This window comes from Euwallacea similis, chromosome 26, assembly GCF_039881205.1.
Source record: "Euwallacea similis isolate ESF13 chromosome 26, ESF131.1, whole genome shotgun sequence".
Lineage (NCBI taxonomy): Eukaryota > Metazoa > Arthropoda > Insecta > Coleoptera > Curculionidae > Euwallacea > Euwallacea similis.
The window spans coordinates 1,858,169-1,871,256 of NC_089634.1; the positions used below are offsets into that span (position 1 = coordinate 1,858,169).

Sequence of the window (13,088 nt, forward strand, 5' to 3'; positions counted from 1 at the left end):
CGATTAAAACAAGGTAAAAATCCGTCGAAAAACGTCCGAATACAGGAAAAACACTGGTCGATTTCACCACAGAACTAAATGCCGCATCCGAAACGCCCTAATTTGTAATTTATTTTCCATTTTCACGGGGAAATACGGAAAAATAACACACGTCGAAGAAATTGATATTTTCAACATGGCCGCCGTAAAATTTCGTTCTTTCTGAAGGATTTGTTGACCCTGATGTAACGAACGATTTGATTGGTTGTCGCCCAGCGATTCGGCATGCTATTGGCCACGCTCAAGGTTAGGGACAAAACAAATGAAACATGCTTGGGCATGGGCACCTGTCAGAATTAAATTTTTTTAATTTAAAACTTTGGTGGAAAATTAAATATGGAAAATGATCCCAGATAGGTTTTAGAAAACATTGCAAGGCAGAGTTGTCCAGAATATAATATAATAGCAAAATATTTTATAAATGGAATGACGTAAACCAGAAGAAAAGCTGGAATAATTGAAGCTCTTGGCGCCATCTAGTAGTAGACAGGTACCTAAAGTTGTCGAATTTGTAGCTCAAACAGTTACATCGTGACCGTTCTTCGTAAATGTTTCACATGCAACCTTCGGACTACAGATAGCGCTGATAGCAACATTTTAAGTTTCTATTGATTTAGAAAATTTACGAGCAATGCATTTAAAAAGCATATTAAATCGTTATTGACAAACGATATGACTTCAAAGAACGAAACCAATGAAGTCATAAGGTTTATTATTTTTAAAAAAATGCAATAGAAAAGTATTTTTTTCGAGAAAGAACTCACAAATCAGAACCAACTTTAACTTTTTTCTCTGAGGATGATTTACAAGTTGATAAAAAATACTGAAAAATGTGACGGGTTTTTTGAGGATATACAAAGCATAGAGGACATACATGCATTTCAAAAGTGTTTTTATTAAAATAACATTATTACCTACCACTTTTAAAAAGTGATGGCATTATTCATCAGATAGCCATTTTCTAAACAGTAAAATACACAATCAAAAATAAAAATTATACAACAAAATAATAAATTTCAGTCGTGTTCAGATCTATTATAATTATTCAATACAATAATTATTAGCGAATCAGACAGAGAGACTTATTATTTTAAGAAATAAATGTTTCCTATAATAGCAGGCATTTTTGTATAAAACTCCGATAGCTACTCTTATATGGGAATGTAGTAGGTATAACAAAAAAGTTACGGGTCCAAACGGAGGTATGCAGGAATACAAAACGATTTTACTGAAAATAATAAATAAATAGTAAATATTAAAATCGTATATAATCTACAGAGACACGCATTGTACTAACAGTATAGATTAAAGCTCTATCCAGAACCTACTACCTTAAACACAAAGGAATTAATATCACAACAATCTAAAATTTACATATTTCCCTACTTATCATTAATGTTATTTCTTACTTTAACATTCATAAATAGAGCGCACAGTGGCTTAAACTTTCAGGTAGAATTCCATTTGTGGCAAGTGGAATGGAACGTTACCTTAAAGGTGCGTTCTCACGACTCGATTTTTGTTGAGCGATTAATGTTAATCAAAAATTGCGAAACACAGATTGATTACCTTGTTTCAGTACTAAATTGAAATCGAATGACTAAGTTGCTAAACTTTTGCTAAAAAAACTGCAAAACGTTTTAATTGAGCGTCGATTTTCGTTGGTTGGAATGGATTGTAAGAGTCAGAAGATTTACTAATTAACCTAGCTTTCGAGGAAAATGAAGGCTTTACAAAACGTTTGAAAATGTCTGAAGAAAAACTTGATGAACCCCTGTTTAAAGTTCATAATCATGTAAAAAACAAGACACTAAGCACTATCGCCAAAAATGAAATTGTTTTCATTTATTTTCCACGATCAACTTTAATTGTTCAACAAAAATTGGCTCGTAAAACGTGCCGTAACTCATCGCAATATGTATAACGGGATGCGAGAGAGAGGCTGTTTCACTAAAATACTCCAACAAGTAACAACTACCACAAATAATCACGTAGTTGTTAATTATGGAGTGAATCGAGTAGAGAAAATCAAATAATCATTCTCCTTCAGATATCGACAATTAATCTATCTAATTACCGATAAGTGCGTGTTCGTGTTGCCTGTACATTCACCCACGAATTTGTATCTAAAATTACACAATATTTCACCTAAACAAGTTCTTGGAACTATCCAAATGTCACGTTTAGAGTCTTTAGCGACATCGGTTCAATATACAACTCCCCCAAATCTCCAAATTTCTTAATACTGTCCAGTCCAGTCAGGGACTTCAATTCGATCCCTTGCACGTTTACCGATTCAAAGTAATTGTCCGCGTGGAACTTTACGACACTACATGTATAATTCGAATTAACTGAGCAATCGTAGCCTTGTCGATGTAGTACCATCAAGGCACTCGTTGATGGAAATTGAGAGTACTCGAAATCGGCTTGAGTTCTGAGGTTGAGTAAGTGAACGTCACAAGGCAGGGGCCGCTTGAGGAAACTCAGGTTATTCGACGCCTTCGCTTGGTGGTCTTGGTCAATTAGGAAGGTTTGGGCGGGGTAATTTAACATATTGGAGAGATGGGTTGCAAAAAGTGAAGGTCTCGGAAATGATTCTAACTTAGGAGTCTCTATTGGTGAAGTTGGGACGTTAAAAGAGCGCACCACTTCGCCCTTTTCGAAGGTGTCTTCGTCATCAAATCTCTTCGGCGGAGCCACGTTTTCTGCGGAAACCTTTGACATATCCTCGATGAGCAACCAGTACCTACTAGTGGTTCTACGATTATCCACCAGTCCTTCACCCATGCCCCTGGAATCATCGTATAAGGTCCTGCGATCCAGCATTACTTCCAAATATCCGGGTTGCCATGCAGACGCCCCTTGAGCATGATTGGTCAGTAAACTCAACCTAACGTTTTCGTCTTGTATGTACGCCATTGTGGTAATAGGAAAATAATTTCCTTCTATTCCCACTCGCTCCACTTTAATGCGTTTTTGCATATTGAACCCATTGGCGTCCGAATAAAATTCTGGTACCTCACCGTTTTGTACGTCCGAGATAATCCTCATAAACAACTCCGTCTCCCTGTTTTTCGGAGGATTTTCAAAGTCCACGGTGTTTTCCACGCTGATAGCGTTGGCTAAAGACGAAGTCTCGTCTAAGAATATTGTAACTTTATGTTCCAAGAATGGTCCGTAAATCGTGAGTAATTCAGTGGTGACAGTTCCAGAAGTGATAATAACGGACATTTGTTCTTTGTACTGCGCCAATACGTCCTTCTCGTAGTCTCTTTCATTGGGGTCTGGCATGAAGAGGTACGCTCCCGAATGGAACTGAGCGCTCCTATAGGCAGCGAATTGGATCTTACACTGCATGACTTTAGGGCTGTGCTTGCGCATCACCGACTTCATGAAACCAGTGGTTCCACTGAACAATAACTTCATCTTGTGATTCTCCAATTGAATATCACTGGGAGGAATGTCTTTGACCTCAAAGGGAGCTTCCAGCTTACTGCCATCAAACAATATTTCGCTTTTCTTCAGGCAGTTTTTGCAATACAAAGTTGCAAGATTCTCTCGACGGCCCTCTGAATAAACGAGGTAAAAACTCGTAACGCTTAAGGCATCAAGTTTGGCAATGAAAACCAACTCAAAGGCACTGGGCTGTATCCAATACTTTCCAAGACTCGGCTCTAAAATTGGATTGATTTGAAATCCGAGCTCGTTCCCAACGGCGTCCGTCACCACGATATTTGTGGTATTAACCGTGAAGGAGACCACATGCTCTTGTGGATAAGCAAGAGAATTGAAAATTACAACTTTTCTTTTTTGATTTAGCCCGATTTGAATGTTACTCTTGTTAGGCAGTTTATCGTAAGACTCCCGCTCGACATCGCTCAATACCAAGTTCTGCCCTTTGGTAATATGCACCTTAGGGAATAATAAAGACTGCAAGGCCAATTGCTGTACTTTCACTGTATCCCTAAGAGATTCAAAAAGCTTAATCCCGTAGTCCTTCATGACGAAAGATTTACTAGTGCCTGTTATGGCATCGTGATGTTGGAAAAGCCCTAAGTTCCTCCTAGCTCTAATAAGTTTCTCAAAATTCTTTTCCAAAATCTTCCAATGAGCCGTCAACTTCTGTTGCTTAGCATTATTAGTCGCAATGGTGTACAAAATTTCAGCAGATCTTAGGCTGCTTTCTAGGTCTCTATTGAGGATCTTTAAAAAAGGCCTAGTGGTGAAGTATCCGGACCAATAAGCGGGTCTTCCTTCCGAAAATATGTCCGAATACACAAAGAAATCTCCTTTCAAGGATGGATATTGGTCGTATCGATTCAATATTGCATTGAAATAGTCACTAGGAGTTCCAAATGAAATCTCAGTCTTGTATAGCTGCTTATTTGCGTTAATGTAATCGATAAGCTTAACATAGTTCAAATACTGTTGGTCGAATTCCTCACGAAGATTATACCGGAAGTCGTCCCCGAGAGGCATTAGAACTACGTTATGAGGTAAAAGTGAACCAGTTTTTGCATACTGCTCTAGCAACAACTCGGCCTTCTCCTTAACGTTCTTATCAGTAATAGTTTGAGCTTTTAAGGAGGACTCGGTATATTCTCCTTGCACCTTGCGAAAGTCAAAATTAAGACAAATGTATGGATGCGGGCCGCAACTATGTTTAATCGAATATATGTCGAAGGGCTGATTATGGGTCAATATTGATCCGGAATGATCACTGGGACTCCAACTAGGCACCCAGCGAAAGTCTCCATATTGTTTCAATGCTAACCACTGCTTCCACGCGTAGTGGACCCTCTGGATAACGGTGCCTTTGATTCCGGACGATGCTAGGAGGTAAGGCACGGTACTGCCATGCCCGAAGGGGTCTACCGACCAGCCAGATTTTGGTTTGACGCCTAAATTTGCCCATAACCATTGATGTCCTGCAGATATAAGTTGAATATTAAAAACTGAAGAAAAAAATGGGGTCTTGCACCTCAACCAATTTCAATAAAAACTCCTAATAGTAACGTGGAGTTATTGGTATAAAACCTCATTACATGAATTTTGAAAAGCCATATCATTACCCTCAATAAGTTGATCGACCATGGCAAAAATATGAACGTTCGCTTCGTCGGTCATGACCCAACCGCCGGTGGTGATTTCTAAACGTCCGGAATTAATCAAGTCTTTCAGGGCCTTCTGTTTGTTGGGATGCGCCTCCTCCCACCAGCTGTTGAGGAAAGAAATCTCTGACCAAATAAACGTCAGATTACCGTATTCTTGTAGTTTAGCCACCATGTTAGACATGATCTGCTTTGAAGCCACGTGGAAGTAGCTTTCGAACGTTTTTAACCACCCTGGGTCGTTGTGGGAGTGAGGAACGATGATAACCTGGAAAATTTCAATTGGAATAATAAGTTATTGTGATCAGATTTTATAGGACGCCATGCCTAGATCAAATCAATACTCTTCTACTATGCATTCATATAGCTAGACTTATTACCGTGTATGAAATTTCTGAGCTGTAATGAACCTTACTCGACATACTACGGTGAAAAAAGTTCACAAGGTAACGCACTCATGTTACAGAACTAATCACCGTTGCATCATTCCTGCCGTCTCCGGTAAACAACAATGCTTCACGCTAACGGTGGTGAGTGCAATTTACAAATAAGTCAACCAAACCGCAAACTGGGAATTACGACTGTAACAATAACGAGGCTCATAACATACCTATGCAAAATTAATAAAATTAGAAATTCTCGATCATAGAACTATTTGATTTATATTTGTATAGAACAGTTCATTTAGGTGTCGTAGAACTGTTGCAGTAAGTGTGTCTTGTGGACTAAAACAATTTAAATTCAAAGAAGAAGCGTACGATGTTTGAACATTACATACCCATACACGTCAACATACTTATTTGCACTAATTTCTTAGTATCACATCGTCGTTTGACGGATACACATGGCAGAAGCATGGCCAGCATATCTTTATTTATAAATCTATAAAATCCAGTATACATATAGCTTTAACGTTTAATATTCATGCTTTTCTAACAAGCTTACAAATTCAAGACAAAACTCAAATATCAGTAAATCTAGAAACACACTTTCATGACCTTAAAACTACGTAATCAGGCTCAAAAAAATATTATTTTCCACTAATCGATTATTATTATTAGCACCAGCAGTCCAGCAATATAGACGATATCTTACTAAGTTCCGACTAATTACTATGAGCAGTGGGAATTATGTAGATTTCAAATGTGAGAGAACCGATTCAAGATTCGTTGGACTTTTCTTAAAGACGATTTTTCCCTACTACAGCGTAAGTAAAGTAGCTGCAGGTCGCTCGACAAAGGTATCGTGTCAAGTGATGCGAGTAATGCATTTTAATGCGGTGTTACACAAGAACGGGAATTAATCTATAACCAACTACAATAATTTATGCATTTATACACACACAATGTCTTATACTTTTAGGATCTGTAAACACTCATTTACTTACTGCACAACACTTACTTTTAAAGGGGGTCTCTCCGGATCCATCTTCTGTCGCTCGTATCGGTCTTCAAAGGTTTTGTCCCAATATTCTTTGCTCCGCATCCATGTCGGCTGAAAAGGATCTCAATCAGCAAAACGTCTATTAAAACGTTAAATCGCTTGACTAAAAAAGGTCTATCTTGAAACAATCCAATTAGAAACTTCGCCTTTAATAATCGTCCTACGAATACCCGCTTCTGCAAAACTAATCAAAAGTGAAAACTTTCGATTCTACAAAGTTTTAAGGAGATTTTATAATTACTTGTTTAGAGGGCGACCGAAGACACTTTCCTAATTTCTTCTGAATTTTCAGAACTATTATTATTATACACAAACTCTGTGACATTAATAGTTATTATTCAAGTTTTCCTTTTCTACACCTACAAAAAAACATAGCAATCACCAATTTTCAACAGGAACTAGCACGTTTTACGGCTTTTTCATGGCAGATATTCATTAAAAAAATGAATTTAGCGAACAAACCCTAAATTTTAAACCTCAATTATTTCGTTCGGGTTATAAATTCAAATCCCCTTTAATGCATTTTCGTTACTAAGGTCTTTTGTTTCAATTTGATTGTGGGCAAGACGGGAAAAACGAAACGTTGCACCAAACAATTGTAGCGGTTTCTTTTCATTTAAAACAGCAATTTTGCATTGAGGAAGTATTTCCAAGAAAGAAGAATCTGGTATAGAATAGGGATGTTTTAGTTAGCCAATGGGTATGCGGGTATTTATACAGAGTGGTTCAAGTTGAATATTTTCAACGCAATCGTAATAAACACTCAAGAAGAACTACTATATAATTGGCATCGAGTGTAGAGTACTTTACAAGCATCCTTCATATACACTTTGAGATATCAAACTCGATAGGTTATACGTCAAAAAGCCCTCGAAGGCAAAGCAGTTTAACTGCTTGACATGATTTTTCTTCAGCACACAACAGTTAGATATTTAACTGCGCGTCCCGAATCCCGAAAAAACTGAAACATAAAACCTATTAAAGCTTCCATGGAAAAGAACAAGCCGTCGTATTTCCTTCCATGGAAAAGATCCTTCCTTTTTCTTTCCGGGCGCTTTTTATGGATTTCAATTCCCATTAGTTCGCACTTCTTTACGATCGCCCGGAAGAGGACCGCCGCTGTTGCCAGAGTATAAATTCTCTTTTATTTGACAGCAAAGCCTTCGGCTTAAGACTCCTTTTTTTTAAGAGAAAGTGCACCTAGTAACTATCAAAAAATGCACTCAAAGTCACTGGAAATCTCGGCAATCCAGGGTATTGGCTTCGAAATATTTACTAGGATCGATAATATTTGAATGCTGTCCTGTCTCGTCACACACCCCAAGGAGGAGGTGAATATTCCCTCGATGCCTTTTATATTCAAGATAATAAAGCAGTGGCGTTACTTTGAAATATTATTGCTTTTATGCGAGATGACAACCTGACAAAGCATTAAGCTCGACTAAATATTTACTTAACGGGAACCATTCATGAAGCAGCATCGGCTAAAGGTGGTATTAAACTAACTCGGTTTACACTTACAAATAAAACCGGTCTGTATTTACGTCGAAATGATGGGAAACTTCACTGATGCTTTTTGTGGCCGCCACAAAGCTTGGACTCACCTGAAAGTCGAACTCCTTGAATACGTCGAGGGTAGAGATGTCGGAATCTGCATAGACCAGTCTGGGACATTGGTCGAAATTTCCCTTTTCATAGAGCAGCCTGGCAGAGTTGGTGGCAGGGTTGATTAATTGTCCGTTGTGAGATTGGGTTGCTATCGAGCGGTTGGTTCGCTGGACATCGGTCGTGTAGCTTGACAAACCAATGTGCGATCGAGTTAGATTTTTATGCAAAAATATATTATTTATAATGCTGGAACACACACAACGACATTTTTTTCATTGTATGTATGCCTAGGCAGTCAATTGTTTCGGCCAGCTGTGTTCGAAAATCCTAATTGCTAAACTCAGCAATTGTGACTGTTCATTTTTACTTATAAAGAGGAGAGCATCTGCTCTCTATGGCGAACCGAGATTTTTTCGAATTTGGAATAGCAAGTGTTCATCTCCTCTGTAAAATTATGACTACGAAAAAGTCAATCAGAGTGCAGATTGGGGTAGGTTACCATTGATCAACGCTGACTGTATCAATCTTACCTGGTATAATAGATGCATAACAGGATAGTTGCGGCTATTGCCGTCAAGGCAAAGCCCTTGGGGCTCGGTCTGCGACATACACGGTTCCGGTTGAGAACTGTCATGTCGGAAAGTTCAACGGAGAGCCATTTTTAACCGGGTGCACTCCCTACTTGGTTAAATTAATCGGTGCAAAATCCATTCCGGCCTGAAAGCAAAGATATAGGCCTTAATTAATCCAAAAAAATCTAACACTGAATTAAATCATGATTAATCGGACCAAGTGCAGGCCCAAACATCTATTTCAGTCTTTCAAGATTCAGGTTAACGGGGGCCCTCCGGGGGTCTGGAACTATTTTCACTTCCGCGTCCTACGTTATTACGCTGCCAGTTAAAAATAGTAGCAGGAGTGTACGAAAGATTATCATTTCGTGGCAGGAAATTTCGGAGATTTGGCCCTCTTTTGATGAGGCGAAATATGAATTTTATGAAAACTGTTCGAGCGTAATACCTACTCAGCAACCTTGAGTGTATATATTTTCAATGTTGTTTTTGAAGGAAAAGCTTGTAATTTGTTTTCGAGCATAACAACTATTATTGCAACAGCCAGAATTGTTTTCTTCAGAAATACCTAAGTACCAGGTTCCCAACAATACGGGTAAATCATACCTACACTCCATGATACACTCTAACACTGATGGATAGTGAGTGGGACATTATAGGGATTTTTTGACAGGACAAATCTTCATTGCTATTAACTGAACGGTAATTAATCATTGCTCAAGGATTCAAGTCTGACACTGATGGCTCGTTAAGCGTTAATAACCATGTTTACCGCGATGGATGAAATTCTGATTTTTTCCACAAAACGGCGACGGTCAAACCAAAGTTCCGTTTTGTTAACACCGGGACGGACACTAGCAACAATGAGATATAGCTGCGCAACTAAGCCCATCGCCATTAAAAACCCGTCACGCCGTTCTTGAAAACAATCATAAACCACATAACGACTGTGATGGGCCGGTCATTTGACAAACAGCCGAAACACGACCGAGACATCCGGGGCATCCTCATTATAGGCGCATCGCGGGGCCCTCAAAAGACCAACGACTAATCGACTACGGGGAATCGGGCCAATTAAGGGGCGCCGCCCGGACGCAAAAAATGCCCGCCATCAGACGGAAGTATGTGCCCCCGTTTGCCACACGTACCGCACGCCCATGTGAAAAAATCCGGGAGCAGCGCCGTTTTCCATGCCGAAACTTGGGAGTTCAATAATCTTTTATTGGGCTGTGATGGACGGAAAAGCCCCATTAGATCATTAGGGATCATTAGTCCTTATTATTCGGCGAGCGGGGGTCAAGGCGTGCAACACAAGCGAGGTCGTTTTCAATAAAAATTACGGTCCTGGGTTCTTCGTTCAAAGTTGCAGGAGATAGCGCAAAAATTATAAAAACTGTTTTGATGGCCGGCATTGACCTTTAAGGAGATGACCAGCAACATATGCCTGATCAACGTGTTATCCTACCATCGGTTAAGAGGCATTACATAAAGTTATTGTACAGTGTTATTCACGCTATCTGGTACGGAATATTATGGCCAAAATACGAGGCTTTAAAAAAGTTTTACTTTTGGGCTACATGAGGGTCTATTGTGGTTACTTTTTAAAAATATTTTAATATTATACAGGATGTCCCAAAAGCCCTAAAAGTGTCAAAGTTGCGTTTTTTCTTAATGGAACCCCATTTATATTATCGTATTTTTGGATTCTCCGATCAAAATAAGTGTTGGTTTTAATAAGATTTATAATACTTAAAACTCAAGGTTTTATAAATAATTTTAATTGTATCGAAGTCTAACTTAAAACACTAAATCCAAAAATGCAACAATATACAGGAGGTTCCATTTCGATTAAAAAAACACAACTTTCATACTTTTAAAGCTTTTGGGACACTCTGTATAATATGGGAAAAAAATTAAAAAGGTAATCGTGCTAGATAGCATAGCGTCAGTAAACTTAAATATATATTTTGCAAAATTATTTTGCCGATAGTTATGAATTAATTGGTCGATTTTCCTGTACCTAAATGATAAGCCCTAAACAAAATAAACGTTTGCTGAACTTGATAACAACAATTTCACCTGAATAATAAAAAATGTTTAACCCACATTTTGCCGTTTTAAAAGACCACCGTGATTGTTATCGTTGTTTAAAACAGCTAAAGAGAAAGTGTATCGGGCATAATTTGGTCTTCGTTTTGTTGAAACAATTTCACTTATTTATGGCAATTTCACGCTTTTTTTTAGGTCCCGACAATGTCGGTAAAACAGTGGGTAGATAGTAAAACTCTTCGGGAGGTTTGTTCAAATGAATCTTGCAAGAGACGGATCTAATGAATGATGGATTCCGTCCTTACAAATTAATATAAATCAATAATGATGAAACTGAAGTGTCAAAATAAAGCATTTAACCCTCGTTTTTCGTGTTCTGTTTTAACTCAAAATTAATAATAGATCCTCAAATATTTTTCCTTGCCAACGATGCATTAGAGTGGACTTTTCTAATGTACTCTAATTAGATAAAGTAACCTGGAAAACATTTTACAAATAATTCAATTAAAACCTTGATGAGATGCTGCAAATTTATTTTTAAATAACTTCGTAATTGAGTGGCTAGTAGATAAGTAATTTATTAAACCTGCTGCAAACATAGTTTGAATTAGTTTGACAGAAATGTATTAATCGTAGTATCAAAAAGATACATTTGAAACGAAAGAAACGCAAGGGTAGGAGTTAGAACTTGGCATTGTATAACATATTATGTATATGTATAAACAGGAGATTTTTTTGTATAAAGTTTCTAAAATCATCTTTTTTTTAACAAAGAAAATAAGTTATGATACATAAGCAAATGTAGTCCCAGGCAAAATTGAAGCTCCATTAAAAATATACCTACCGCAACTTTGACCCTAAATAACTTCTAAAACATTGTTCGATTTAAGCGGTTTTTTAATTAATTATTCCCCAACATTGACAAGCCACACGTAGTGCAAAACGAGCCCACTCTAACGCATAAACGATTGATATGACTCTCAAACTTATCTCGCTCATCAATCACTAGATCTAAATATTTGGCGGTCTTTAGTTTATATTAAATTATAATGCCTACGATCACACGAAACTTATATTAAAATATAAAATTAAAATTTGATTTAAAACTGGCCGATATAGACACGATTCGCAATTTACGAGCGTATGAATCTGACTTTTAAACACCCTCTCTAACTGGGTAGCGAAACATTTGAGGGCAGATTACATTTGTATAAAATCGTGCATAGATTCAACTACTTGACTTAATGTACACTACATTTTATGAAACACTATATGTTATTCTAAACACTTATTAAACATATTGGGCAGCCATGGAATGCAGCTGTGACTCCCTGTAAAAATGACTAATAATGAGAAAGGCCAAATTTGATAAATGAATGTGGTAAGAAATGTCAAATTTTATCAATTGATTCATTTGTAAAATCTGGCCACTGCCGCTGTCCGTTGTTTTACAAGAAAGAAGAAAAAAACGTCAGCATTCGAGCGTTACCCAAGATGTTGGAATACCATATACAAAATTTTCCATAAAGTTGCTTTAATTTTTATAGTTTCCGTCTTCTACCTGTGGGCCGGATGCCTTACAACAAATAGTCATTACCTGGAGTCAAAAACCTAAAATGCTATGCTTATTTAAAGCAAAAAGGACAGACTACAGTATGACTGCTTGGGAGCATTACAATAAACATGAAACTTTCCCTGTTTTCACCCTATCAAATTCGTATACCTACTTACCTTCATCGATAATTCGCCGCAAAAAGCATAGTATGTTCCTTCACATCCACCTGCCAATCAATAAATCAGCCTTCGGCTTACCCTAATCCAGAAAAACAATCACTAATTAGCCGGGAAATGGTTTAAAAGTTGTATGTTTACAATAATAAACGTCATACGAGGGGACAACCGAGCTATTCCCACGCCATCTCAGTTTGAACTGTTTGATTTTTCGATTTTGATGCTTTGCTCTTCTTTTGTTGTACTTTACTTCGCGTGGCGGCCGCACCATCGAGTGGTGGCCCATCGTTGCCAGATCATATTTGTCCGTGGAAATTTGATTTTACTAATTTACTTTAATGCTTAAAGTAAATAGTGCAATAGGTAAGTTTATATGAAAATTATTTGGTTTTAAAAAGTGAAAACTGAACATAAATTAGACTGGATAGAAAAAAATAATAACTGCTTTTTAATGACGATGAATATCACAATATACAACTATCTTTAAACAAATAATCTTTACTCGAAGGAATTTAAGTAGTAACACTGAGGTACC

The 13,088-nt window shown here is 37.6% G+C and overlaps 1 protein-coding gene across 3 annotated transcripts; it reads right to left on the bottom strand.

Annotated features, from left to right (window-relative positions):
• Positions 1-2,140: 2,140 nt before the first annotated feature.
• Positions 2,141-12,764, bottom strand: alpha-Man-IIb (alpha-Mannosidase class II b). Of its 3 annotated transcripts, none has more exons than XM_066402594.1 (6): positions 12,604-12,764; positions 8,732-8,918; positions 8,198-8,387; positions 6,552-6,644; positions 5,112-5,418; positions 2,141-4,967 (listed from the first exon to the last, which is right to left on the bottom strand). In XM_066402594.1, the coding sequence occupies exons 2-6, from the start codon at positions 8,833-8,835 to the stop codon at positions 2,206-2,208; spliced, it is 3,456 nt and encodes a 1,151-aa protein (XP_066258691.1). In that variant the 5' UTR covers positions 8,836-8,918; positions 12,604-12,764; the 3' UTR covers positions 2,141-2,205. The 3 variants fall into 3 exon arrangements, with proteins under 3 accessions (XP_066258691.1, XP_066258690.1, XP_066258692.1); XM_066402593.1 differs by having other exon boundaries at positions 12,554-12,764; XM_066402595.1 differs by lacking the exon at positions 12,604-12,764 and adding an exon at positions 9,384-10,151.
• Positions 12,765-13,088: the final 324 nt, after the last annotated feature.

Coding starts and splice junctions, on each gene's coding strand:
- alpha-Man-IIb (XM_066402594.1), bottom strand. CDS start 8,835: ATGACAGTTCTCAACCGGAACCGTGTATGTCGCAGACCGAGCCCCAAG. Junction 6,645..8,197: donor TCAAGGAGTTCGACTTTCAG/GTGAGTCCAAGC, acceptor GATCCTTTTCAG/CCGACATGGATGCGGAGCAA. Junction 4,968..5,111: donor GGTCGATCAACTTATTGAGG/GTAATGATATGG, acceptor TTATATCTGCAG/GACATCAATGGTTATGGGCA.